This window comes from Lagopus muta, chromosome 16 (assembly GCF_023343835.1).
Source record: "Lagopus muta isolate bLagMut1 chromosome 16, bLagMut1 primary, whole genome shotgun sequence".
Classification (NCBI taxonomy): Eukaryota; Metazoa; Chordata; class Aves; order Galliformes; family Phasianidae; genus Lagopus; species Lagopus muta.
The window spans coordinates 12,954,744-12,967,717 of record NC_064448.1 but is presented as its reverse complement, the minus strand read 5'-3'; the positions used below and the strand labels follow the sequence as shown (position 1 = coordinate 12,967,717).

The following is a 12,974-nucleotide window of genomic DNA, read 5'->3' as shown; positions in this document are numbered from 1 at the left end:
CACACTGAGCGCATCCAAGCATGGGTCAGAATGTGCACGCTGTGCTGCTGCTTGCCAGAGGAAGACGGCTTTTAACAGCACAGGCAGCAAGCAGATCGATCAGCTGCTGCTCAGGGGGAACCATTGGCCTTCTGTACCATCAGCCAAGAGCATGGGGTGGGTGAAGCTCCAGCCCTGGGAGAAGCACAGCCCCACAGCCCCCTGTCCATCGCCCAGCCCCACAGCCTGTGCTGAGCTCACCCTCTGGTACTCGAGCAGGAACTTCTGGAACTCCATCAGTGACACCCTGAAGTGCTCAGACCTTTCTCCACCCCTGAGAGCACAGGGAGAGAAACTTCAGTCACTGCTCTACCTTCTGCTGCCAGCAAAAGGCCACCTATGAGCCATAAGGCAGCAGGGCAGGACAGACAGAGCAAGCAGCAAGGGATGGGAGAGGGTGTAGGATGGAAGGGGGGGACCATTTGCAGCTGGCTATCTCAGCAGACATCCGGGAGTACTGAGCTGTAACGGCCAACAGGGACCATGTTGGGACTAAGATAAGAAGGCAGAAATGGAGCTGGCAGTGCTGACTGCCCTGGGCAAAGGGACATACCTGGTCAGCTCTTTTTTTCCGTGATTGTGGGAAATAAAAGAGAGAGAACCGTGGGATGTTACCTGGGCAAGTCAACAAATCTTTAGCTTCCATGTCTATATCAAAGATTTTTTTTTAAATCGCAACAGCTGATCTGAGCTGGGTCTCACTGAATGTCTGGGAGGAAGAGCCCTGCTGACCCAGGCTGAGTGTCTACAGCAAAGGTGCACGGATCACAAAAACATGAGCAGTGCCACGACAAGAAGCACACAGTGTGCCACATCCCAGCCAAGCTACTGCAGGCATCCAAGCACAGCACGGAGAGAAAAAGCAGAGCCCCTTCCCCTGCCAACAGAAAGAGGCACTCACCTATCTAGGAATGGGACATCCATCTGCAAAAGAAGCAGCATGAGCTTAGGGTTGCACTCAGGTGAAAGCAATAACTGATTTACTCCCTGCCCCAGAGGTAGGAAATGGGAACCACTAGCTGAGGGAGGCAAGGTTAAAAAGGCAATTAAGAGGGGATGCCCAGTAACAAATATGGTCTCTGCTTTCTCTTTTCTGCCTTGGAGAACTGAGCTCTTACCGTTTTCTGGGCACTGAACATCAGGCTGCGGTAGAGCTGTGCAAACTGCCCGTATGTGATATCCCCATTCCTCTGCTCCATGTCCTACAGCCAAAAAGAAAAAAACAGCGCCGGAGGTGTTGCAGGGGCCATAAGCAAGGGGTTTGCATCCCTGTGGCCAGGGGTTGTCACCTGCCCACAGGATTTGGAGAAGCGACAAAACTTGGCCAGATTTCATCTCCTGGATGTCTCCACTGGGGCCAACGGGACCACACAGCACCCAGGCTTCTAAGCCCCCACTATGTGCTTCCACAAGCTCATCCACATAAAAGCAGGGATCCCACCAAGCAGGGGTGGGAGACTCAGCACCACCAGGTTTCACCCCAAGAAAGGACACACTCTGCTGAGGGTTCCTAGTGAGGAGGGAGAGCAGCGGGGCCAGAGCTCACCGTCAGGCGCTCCCGCAGGAACCTCATGTTGGGCACGCGGTAGTTGACCTGGGACAGCATGTTCTTCAGGTCCTTGGCAGAGATCCTGGTGTGGGACAGAGGGGAAACACGTTCAGGAGCTGTGAGAGTGAGGGGTCTCACCCTGGGACTGGGCGGTGCACACACTCAGAGGCACCAGCTGTTAAAGCGTTGGATGAGCTCTGATAAATAGTTTGGTGCTATTTGGAGACTGGAAAGCAGAATAAATAAATAAATAAACCAACCAACTTCTTGTAGGGAAGTTTTTTGAGGCCTCACCACAGCTAAGCCAGAGGACGGATCCAGCCCTCTCAAAGGGCATGACAACATTCCCCACTCCTGGCGCTGTGACTCTGCAGCTTTCCTGGCCAGAGGTGAAACCGCCTCCTCTGGAGCTAGGAAAAAACCCAGCATCCTGTTATCCTCCTCTTTCTACCTAACTTCCCTTGAAAAAACAAACAGCCATCAGCCAGCACCAACCCACAGCGTCTGTGCTGCCAGGGGACGGGTCACGATGGGCTCTGCTGGATGAGCACAGCTCTTCCAGCCCTGCAAACCCCTGTGGGTTCCAGCAATGGGCAGTGGGTCCTCAGCCTCCCCACATCTGCCTGGTGTGCAGAGCACAGCTCCTTGATTCATATTCAAAGCTAGCTCCTGGGCCCAGAAGCAAAAGTCAACAGCCCAGTGACAACACAGAGACTTCAGCCAAGAGCTTGTATGGGACCTTAACTGCTGGCTTTATGGGGAACACGTGGGTGCCTGTAAAACAGGGAAGCCAGAACCTTTCTGCATTTCCCCTCCACGCTGCAGCATTTCTATCGTGCTCCCTGCTCAGCCTGGACTGGAATGCTTTCTGCTTTGCATGTAACTCACTTCCCCGACTGACAGGTAAAGAATATTTGGCATTTTCTTAGCTTAATTATAACACAGAGGTGGTATGACAAAAACGGAGAGATGCAGGAGCGCAGCATTCACCCCACTGACCACACCTCAGGGAGAGCAAGCAGCACATTTATCCCCTCTGTCCTGGGGCTATTTCAGTAGTGTTACTGTGTGACTGGATGAGAAAAAGGTGCAATTTTTTCCATTTCTCCTGTATTCATGCTCCAAACTCCCACACAGCTGCTCCCACATGCCTTCTCCATCACTGAGTTAAAGGAGTTTTCAAACAAAGGGCTCAGTGATGCACGTGGCTGGAGGATGGCTCCCCTCCAGGGCTCTGCCCGAGTGAGCAGTGCTGCACTCCTGCCACCTTCCCCATGTCCCATCACTGCATGCAAACCCCAGCCTTGACTTGAAAGCTGTGTGGCATATGCAGAGCAGCTGCAGCAGATTAAAGGTGATTTACCCCTCCTCTGCAACATCTCAAAGCTTCACGCTGCTCCATGACACAAAGCCTTGCAAAGCAATGCCAGGAGGAGCCAGGCCAGCTGCTGGTCTCAAATTCCTGCTCATGGCAGTGGACATCACCCCCTGGTTGCCCCAAGCCCAGCTCCCAGCCACTGATCCCTCTGCAAGGAGCAGGAGGAAGACTGCCTCCAGCAGGTTGCCCTTCACTGACACAGAAATCAGATCCTAATTGTGGGCAGGTCAGCTCTTTGTAACAGCTATACAGAACAGAAGGGGCTCAAATCTGGAAAGATTCAGGTGGTATTCCACCCTTGGAGTACCCCCGGGCTGCCCTCAGCAGGGGGAGGTGGGAGAAGGAGGGTGCCCAAGGACCTGGGGGAACTAACAGCTGAAAATGTCCTCTGCTTTGGGATTTCAGTCATGCAAAGCACTGATGGTTCTTTGCAGTCTGCCTCTCTGGAGATGCTGGTTGGAGTGATGGGGTCTCAAAGGTCTTCCTGGCTGTGAGTGACTGGGAAATAGGGCTTTGATCAACACTGGGATTCAGGCACTGAGGACTTAAGCCTTGCTCCTGGGAACACGTGTGTCTGTGCAGCTGGTTCTTGCTCCCCTTGTTACCTGTCCTCCCGGTTGCGGTCCAGTGTGTAGAACTGCTTCCGGAGCCACCTGGAAGGAAAGGAATGCAGATGGTATCTGGCCATGGATGCTGTGACGTGGCAGTCAATGGGAGATGCTCACACAGACAGGACATGGGGTCACCATGGCTCAGAGGGAGAGGAGATGTCAGCCTACCCCAGCACTGAGGACACTCCTGACTACGTGCTGCTGTACAGCCCAGCACAGTGCTTTGGGGGCTGGCAGCACAACAGGTAATGGAGAGGGAAAATTACACAAGCACAGGACAGGGTTGAGCTCCCACCTTTCGATCTGCAGAGGAGTGGCAGCCCTCAGAGTATCTGCCACCAGCCAGTTCAGTCCCTTGATCCACATGTTGACCTCATCCTCAGAAGTGGCTGCAGAAAGAAGAGAAGAAATGAGAGAAAAGGACACAGAAGCCCATCACCAACCTCTGAGGCTGTCCCCAGTGTCTTGAATCCCTTCCTTCTTCATTCACCCCATTCAGACAACTCCCTCCCATGCAGATGCTCTGTTAGGCTGCTCTCCCTGCTCACCCCCAGGACACATGTGGCTGTCTGGTCCCCATGCCCCACAGCCTTCCATGCTATCCCTAAGAGCTGTGCCACCTCTGTCCCCAAGGAGCATTGCCCAGTCCTGGGTGACAGGGGCAGCAATTCCCTCTGAATAAAGAAGGTTGTCTCTGTCCCAGTGAGCTGCAGCCCCATCCAGAAGGCAGATCTGACAAACATTCAGGTGTCAGCACAACTTGCCTACATGGGTTTAAATGAGACAAGACTGGGTACTGCTAGGATAACAAGGCATCACCCATCAGCCGAACTGCAGCACGTGACTGTGAGCCCATCCTCCACCCAAACAAGATGAATCTCAACAGCAGAAAGCACTGCGTTAGCGAGGCACAAGGCTGAGAGCCCCGAGTGCAGCTTAAGCCAACGGACAGGATGTTCAGGAAAGCTGAGAGCAACGCACAGAGTCACCCTGTGCCACCAGCCGGCACTGTTCTCCTGCTCTGAGCTGCAGAGCAGGAACCAGTGAGCTCTGAGCACTGGTGTGTGGCTGACAGCACTCAGCTGATGCGTGATGTGTCCAGCTGAGATAAAGCACTACATCCAGTGCTTTGAAATAAGGGGTCTTGTTACCCAACTTCTGGCTTTACCAGATCGGTTACTGACTTAAGCAGTGCCTGTCACAGCGCTGCTGCCACTTGCTTCCAAAGCCATGCCCTCTGCATGGCAAAAAGAGCATCTGCCCAGGATGTGTCCCAGAGTCCCTCAAAAGGATGTCTGAGAAATGTGGGGACTGTTTGGCCTGCCCCCTGCCCTTTACCTTGCAAGCTGAGGGTCTTCAGCCTGAACTCTGTGCCATAGAGGACCACGAAGCAATGGGACTGGTCTGGTCGGAAGCATGGATCCTCCTGGTACCGGTCAAAATCACGTGAATTCTTTCCAGGACGAATCTCTTTGATTTCACGAATATCCACTGAGAGACAACGTGGGGAAAAAACAAAAGGGATTTCAGCAAAGAGCTCGAAATTCCTGAGAAGATGAGGGTCTGTGGTTCCTTAGGGGAGAAAGAAGGGCAGTGCAGTGCTCACACGGCCAGCACAGCATGGGGAAACTGAAGCATGGCAGGATGCAGTGTGCCAGGATGCTAGCATGGGAGAGAAGAGGGAGCTGGAGAGATGCTGGAGAGGACGGCCTCAGCCTTCTCCCCAGAGGAAATTCTGGGAAAGGACACTCATTACCATCAGACAAAGAGAACACAACAGCAGCAACAGCAAAAAAAAAAAAACCAAAAACAAAACCAACAAACCCAAACCCAAGAATCTTTGCTTCCTGGAAAAATAGTTTCTGAAACACTCGGGGGAATCAAATAACAACATTTCTGAGTCACGTTTTCAAAGCAGACGATGCTTCTGAGCAATGTGGGATGGTGATTACTGCAAACCTGGAGTGTAATTCATCCCAATTAAACTCCACTTACCACTGTTACTGTGCACTGATCTGCTTCTCGCTTCCGTTTGATGCAGTTTGAGAGCAGACAAAAGTGTGAGCTAACCACCAGTCTGTAGAGGCTGACAGCACTGGGTTGGGTCATGAGATGCTCACTCCCAGCAAACCCAAAAGGAGGCTGGGATACAGCCTGGCACTTGTTAAAAACCTTGCATAGGGAGCCTGGGATGGCCACAGCTTACTCGTAACTTACTCTGGTACAGCCAAACCCTGCCTGGTGCTGCAGTAACCCAAAGCTCAGCAGCCAAGGCCATGTGCGGATCCAGCTCCCCAGGTGCACGAACAGCTGGACAAGCTCCCTACAGCCAGCAGATGCCTTTGTAAGGCATCACCTACCCTTTGGAAACTGGCTGCCAGGACGTTCATGGTGTCCCATTGTCATCTGTCTGTGTGTCACATCCTTAGTGACATGGCATGTCATCTTACCACTAAAATAAAAACGCATCACAGCTGCGGTCTTTGCATCCGGGACGCGCACAGCAAAGACAATTCCTGTCCCAGGACCTGACAAAAGCAGTGGGAAAGAACAGATTTCATGGCAGTTTACCAGGCAATAAGTACTTGCTGCAAAGCACACCCACAGGATAGAGGAGCTACCCTTGCAAACTGCATCCCCAAAATGCACGCTAGGGAGAGCCCCTGGAGCAAAGGAACGCGGTGCAGGGAGCTGCTGGGCTCACGGCTGCTGCTCTGAGCACCCTGCACACCGAGCCGGTAAGAAGCTGCGGCCCACGCCTGCCTGCAGCTGCTTGCTCATCTCTCATCCTCCCAAACATACCCATGTGCACTGGGTGCACGACGGTTTGGTTTCTGCAGCCCGCACCTCACCACGCGGCAGCCCTCAGCCTCCTGCAACCCCCCCCAGCCTCCTCGCACTGTGGAAGGAAATGAGCTCTCAGCAGGAAGCTCAGTGAGTACAGATGCCATCGTCCCAGCCGTGCAGCACTGCAATATTGCATCCCTACAGCATCCCATGTCCCCATTGGGCAGCAAAGCCCCGGCAGCAGCACAGGACCTGCATGCAGCCTGCGGGGGAGCAGAGGGAGGGCAGCCCCAGCACCAGACCCCACTTTTCTCTTGCACCAAAACTGAGTGTTGTAAGGATAAGGACGCCCTGAAACAGAGCTGCAAAATCTCCATCTCTGGTTTGGAAAGATGTTAGATTGATTGTAAAATAATAATTAAAAAAAAAAAAAAAGGATTTGGGCCAGGTTACTTTCTGGGATAAATTTCTCAGGGACAACCTCCAGGAAAACACCCATCCATCCATCCACACCACAAGCACTGCACAGTGCAGAGTGTCCCCATGGGGACCACAGGGCACTGACATCCACGTGTTCATCGTCACTGCAGCTTGACCTCACCTAGCATGGACTGACCCTGCCCTACGTAGGTGGAGAGGACTGCCATCTTCTTATCCCAGTAAAAAAAAACAGTGAGAAATGTCTTCTCTGCACCACAGATTCCCCCAGCCACAACCTGCGTGACAACTTCTAGTCTTCCCATAGCTCCCAGGGAAGGCCTGGCCACCGGGGAAAGCACACCAGGTGAGGAAGATGGAAAAAAAGCCCCAACTCATAGAGGCATACAGGTAGAAACGAGAGAAATCTGTTACATAGCACCACAGGGAATAACAGCGGTACCTCCCTCTCACTATTTCAATAGGAGGCCACTGAATGCACTGCTGGGGCCAGCGCTGTTCATCTTTGGAAGATGGGTCCAGCGAGTGCTGAGTGCTCTGCTGGAGGAGGGCCAGGGCCTCCTGCACCAACTGCAGCCATGCGCTGCACTGCAGCACCGCCTGCACCACGCACTGCTCCTGGCAGCACTGTGCTGCGCTGCACCCACCGAGGTGCCAGCTGTATAGTGAGGATCTGAGCTTGGACATGGCTGCTGCACCCACGGGGCACACAAGAAGTGGAGACCAACACTTTATATCCTATCTGAAAGAAGGCAGTAACCTTGACACAACAGAAACCTATTTCAGTGGGAAGAGCCTTCTCTCATCAGGATAGCTTTTCACAATAGCTCAGCCTCTCAGCCCTACGCACTTTTCTCAATAGAGGAGACTAAATGGGATAGTGCAATGGTAATTAACTGTCTGTGCACAGAGATGCAGTGCTGGGTTTCTGCTCCTTCTCCCTGGCCACACACACAGCCATCAGCACTCAGGTTTCTGGAGGAAGGTGATCCCACAGCATCAGCAAATGGCTGATCTGGCTAGAGCAGCAATGAACCCGCTGAGGCCTCTCATCCAACCCAGCGGCTTGAGCATCCTTAGAGGCCAACCAAAACACCCGCACAGCACAGCTCTGCACCCCAGCACATTCCTTGTCCTTCTACGAACTGGAAACAGATGAGCTACTGTGTTATTAAGGCACGCAAACCCCTGCAAAAAGCTCGCTCCCTGTCATGGCTGCACTGGGGAAACACAGCAGTCCTGGTACTTGGCAGCACACTCATCCCACTGCTCTCATTGCTGTGATGTGCAGGAACCTCTCCTGCCTCAGGAAAGGACACAGATTAAGCTGTTTTTCCCTCCAGCCTTGGCTCAGTAGTGCCATGTCTAGCTCTGGCAAGCTGCTTCATCTCACCCACTCCCACAGCAAACTGCAACCTTTACTCTCAGCTGCTGCATTTTGCTATGAACTGACATCTGTGTTAGCTGTACAGCAGAGGCAGCTGCATCCACAGTGAGCAGGGATGGTGCTCAAAACAACTCAATGGGCTGGAGGCAGCAGGGAGCTCCTAGTTAACCAGGATGGATGGAAGCGGCCTGATCCCAGCTGACCACCAGCAGTGGGATGGGGCAGAGCGCTCTGCTCTGGGGGAGCCCCAGTGCCCCCACATGCACAACCACAGGAGCAGCTGCTCCGTGGGCACAGAGCTTCCTGCCTCGCCTCGAGCTGCTCTGCACCCCTGCATCACGTGCCCTGTGGCTTCTGAGCTCTGACTCCTCCCTGTGTCCCCAGAAATTCTCAGAGTGGGCAGAGCATGCTGCAGGAGATGGGCAGGAGATGAGGTGATTCACAGCTCCTCATCCTTACAGTCTGAAGCAGAGAGGTGAAGGCTCTGCCCAAACACTGCCCTGCTCTCATAGGGCAGCACAGACCCCCAGGCGGCTCCTGCCTTGCTGCTCCACCAGCTCTGGCCTCGTGTAAGTGACCTTCAAGATCTCATGAGCATCCTTCCAGTACCAGGAACAGAGCTAGCTGGGGGCTGATGGCTGCCTATCCTGCATCATCAGCATATTTCTCCTGATTACTCTCAAATGCAAGAAAACACATGTTAAAAAAAAACAGAACTGGTCCCCCAAGCGAGCAAAGCAGGATGCTGCTATCTCAACATCTCTGCCCACAGCCCAGCAAGCAGCAGGCACGTGAAGGCTGGCAGTTTCCACCGCACAGTCTCAGCTACCAAGGCCAAAACTTCACATTTGGGCGCTGCTTCCCCCCAGCACTGCCACCCTTAAAGCAATGCATCCCCACTGCAGACCAAACACGGCCCTGGGCCGCCTTTCAGTCACCAGCCCGGCCTGTTTGAGAAGCAAAAGCTTCCACTGACTCAAATGGAAAGAGGAAGGTCCGCAGCAGTGCTGCTGGATGGATGGCGGGCTCCAAGGTGACCTCGTGCACAGCATGGAGGATCCGTTCCCTCAGCCCTGCCTCGGCTAGAAGCGTCACGGCCTCAAGGGAACGCAATAAAAGGGTGGGAGGATGGGGAGCTCCTGCAGCCCGCCTCCCTCCTTTCCTCCAGAGTGGACGTGCAGCGGTAACCAGATCTGAAAGGTACTGCAGAGGACACGGACGGATCGATGGAGGCATCTGACACAGCGAGAAGCAGAGGGGAGCTGCCAGGCCAGGTTTCTGCAAATGAACGCAGCAGGCAGCAGCTCTCTCCTTGTGCCTAGAGAGATGTGGAGACACACAGCTGCCCTCCCACCCACAGCCCTTAGGGCCTCTGAGAAGGCATGGGACCAAGAGCAGGGACAAGGGCAGGCACCACACCGCCCTAGGAGAGGGGTCAGCCAGCAGCATAGCAGACAGCATGCCATCCATGGGATGCCATGGTGGACGTGGGCCTAGGGAGTTCCACAGGGACTTTTGTATTCCTGACTTGAGCCCAGGGAGCCATGCCTACCGTGAAGCTGTGCTTGGGATGAGGATATAAGGAGGGCACAGAGGTGAGGAGTGAAAACCAAAGGCCAGAAAAGATCTGTCATGCTCGCAGCAAATGCCAGCGGTGCTCAGATGCTGTGACTCAGTTTTCACCCATCCCACCCGTCGACACAGTTGAGTTTCCGTGACAGTAATTTACCAGCAAAGATGACTGCTATGCAGCACTGACAGAGAGCACCAAGGAGATGCCTTATTTCTGTCTTTATGAGCACCTGAGTTCTTCATTGCCAGGGTAGAAATTGGGAAGAAGAGTGCAGAGATCCCATCTGCTGCACAGCCACCCACCACAGCAGCGTGCAGCACAGGAGCTCCAAGCACTGAGCAGACAGCTGCTAAGCCCAAGCGGTGCTGTGCCCTGCAGTTCAGGTGGAAGATGCAGGAGCTCTTGGCGATGGCCTTCACGTCATTGCAGCCAGACTCCACCACTGCTTGGCTTCACCTCATCCTAACCGCCTCACCTGGGATTTATTTGGTCTCCAGCACTGGAGATGAGCTGCTCCAAGGCTCATACCAAAGCTGGCGTGCCAAGGCTCTTGCTCTTGTCTTGGTGCTTTCCCCAGCTGCGCTCCAGCAAGCAGCGAGGCCTCTCCAACAAACCGCCACAAGGCATTAAAATGACTGATGAGACACTGAAGAGGAATGAAAAAAAGAGGAAAAAACACTTTCTGATGCTTCTCTGAGAGCCAAGCTGCATCTCAGCCAGAACAAGTGGACGAAGAAAGCCTGCAGGATGGCAGCTGGCCACAACAAGAGAGCAGATGCCCCCCGCTCAGCTATCTGCTGCTGATCTGATACGGGCTGGGCTATCTGCAGCTCGTGCTGAGAAAGATCACGTTGTCAGTCGATGACTGAGTGCTGGGCAAACAAACATGGCCACCCCACCCCTCTGCCAGCTGGAAGGCAGATTTATGGGCTGCAGATGTACAGGGTGGGTGCTGAGGGGGTTAAAGTCCCCTGGGACAGCCTGCACTCCCACGGTCCCACATCTCCACCCAGTCCATCCCAGGAGCTGATGGACGGCTGGGTGGCTCTGGGCAGCAGCTGGGGCTGGGAGAGCAATAAAGTCAGGAGCGTGGTCCCCAAAGCTGGAAAGCAGAGGGGAAAAAAATGGCAAGTGAAGCAACCCAGAGAAGCAACCAAATAACCTGCACCATCTTCACAATTCTCTGCCAATACAGCAAGAGTGTGACCCTGTAGATGGGTCGGGAGGAGGAGGGACAACAGGCACAGCCGGGAGAGATGGCTTTTAATCAGCACGTTACCCGGCTCTTCTTGGAGCAAGTAAACAGGAAAAAGCCTCTCGAGCAGCTGCTCTACCCAGCGTCCCTGCAGGGAGCAGCCTGCCTTGATGTCTCTCCAGCACGCGTGCACTTGAAGTCTTCTCAGGGACAGGGAACGCAGGGAAACCATTCACCATGACACGGAGAGCCGACCTGCCGGCATCACTCCATCCAAAACCAAACAGGCCACTGCTGCCATGGGCCGGGAGAGCTCCACACAGAGATGCAGGTCCATATGTGACAGATGTGTCCTCACCCTGGGCAGGGTCAGCAGGCAGGGCCGACAGATGCAGTGCTGGAAGACGAGTGACTGTGGTTTCAAGCCCCATCTGATGTGACCATAGTGCTGATAGATGCTTGCATGAGATACAGAAGAGAAAAGGGAAATCCACTGCACGTTCCTTAGGCTTCACTCAGCCACCTCTCCAGGTAGCTGGAGCAGCACCTCGGATGGAGCCTTCCAACAGCCTGCCCCTATCCCAGGGTGGGACAGCAGGGTGACCTCGGGGAGGATTGAGGACCCACAGCACAGACAGTGAGAGGGCACTGCCATGCTGCAGCAGGGCACACAGCCACTAGGCAAGGCTGACAGCAGGAGACAGCAAAGCAATGCCACAGGGAGCACAGCAGCCTGCAATGATCATGTGCGACCATCTCATACGTCCAGACAGAAAGAGTCACGTTCCAAGAAAAGGAAAATAAATGCTTTTGTAATGGTTTGGGGAGGCCCTCAGCCTCCACTGCTCCTCAAGGCTGCATGCAGTCAACTCAGCACATCCCACGTGTGGGAGCTCACTGCTGGATTGCGACCTTTGTCTGGGTAATCTTTAGAAAAACAGTGTGGGTTGGTTTGCCTGCAGAATGCCAGGCACGCCACCGGGCACCGCATTAGCAACAAGAGAAGGGATTATTGACTGAAATCTCAGAACCACAAGTTTTGTAAATAGAAGGAACAAGCTGCAGGGGGAAGCAGGAGAAAGGTCCATTTGTGAGTCTGGGCGGTTTTATGTGGCTTTCCAGCCAGCTGAACCCAGAATCCACAGCTTCAAATGGAGCTGAACAGCCACCCGACCACACACTCAGCATGAAAAAGCAATGTAAGAATCCTGGTTTTGGTGAGCCTTTGCAGAGCGCGGGCTGCCAGCTTCTGCTGGCTCCTGCACACTCACAGTGCCAGCCTCCATCGTCCTTTTTGCTTTTTAGGGACAGCAATGACTTTTTCCCCACAGCCCTGTGTTCACACTGCAAGCTGACCTGCACTCACCCCTGCCCCTTGCCATGCAAAAAGAAATGAAAATTTCCAATTCAAACCAGCATCAAAAAGCTCAAAAAAGAAGAGTGCTGTTTGCACGACGCACAGCGCTCTGCACAACACAAAAACCCTCCGAGCCCAAAGGCTGGAGGAAAGTCTGCTCCCCTTCTGACAGCTGTGGGAAGGGAACCGCCTGCACTGCCCAACCCAGCACCTCAGCGGTACGGATGTGAAGCGGTGAGCAGCTGTGAACCCAGCAGTGCTCTGTCCCCACACAGAGCACATGTGAGATATTCAGGCGATCTCACATGTGATACTGGGATGAGGGACCCAGCAGCAGACACAGAGAGAGCCAGCAGCCTCCCATCAAACTTGCTCAGAGCTCCCAGGACTCTGAGCCTGCGGGCAGTGAGCAATTCTCCTCGTATTGCCTCAGCTCTCTGTTAAACACACAAACCTTCCTCTGGCTCACACAGCTTTTACCCTGTGCTGGGCACGTGCCCTTACCTCTCTCTATCACATCATCCCCACACTGTCAGCTCTCCAAATTCAACAGGCCAAGGGGAAGAGGTATGAGTGGATAGGGTGTAACTTTCTGAAAGCATTCTGAGCACCTTCCAAGAACATTCTCCCTGCCATGCCATGCTGCGCACCAGGTCTCAC

At 53.9% G+C, this 12,974-nt stretch overlaps 1 protein-coding gene across 4 annotated transcripts in view; it reads right to left on the bottom strand.

Annotated features, from left to right (window-relative positions):
* PLCG1 (phospholipase C gamma 1) overlaps positions 1–12,974 on the bottom strand; it is a 31,686-nt gene that overhangs the window by 14,665 nt on the left and 4,047 nt on the right. For all 4 annotated transcript variants that reach the window (XM_048962590.1, XM_048962592.1, XM_048962591.1 and 1 more), the window contains exons 2-8: positions 4,916–5,068; positions 3,873–3,966; positions 3,572–3,619; positions 1,586–1,670; positions 1,158–1,241; positions 941–963; positions 241–313 (exon numbers count right to left, since the gene is read on the bottom strand). In XM_048962590.1, coding sequence (XP_048818547.1) covers positions 241–313; positions 941–963; positions 1,158–1,241; positions 1,586–1,670; positions 3,572–3,619; positions 3,873–3,966; positions 4,916–5,068 — 560 coding nt within the window. The remainder of the gene's footprint in view (positions 1–240; positions 314–940; positions 964–1,157; positions 1,242–1,585; positions 1,671–3,571; positions 3,620–3,872; positions 3,967–4,915; positions 5,069–12,974) is intronic.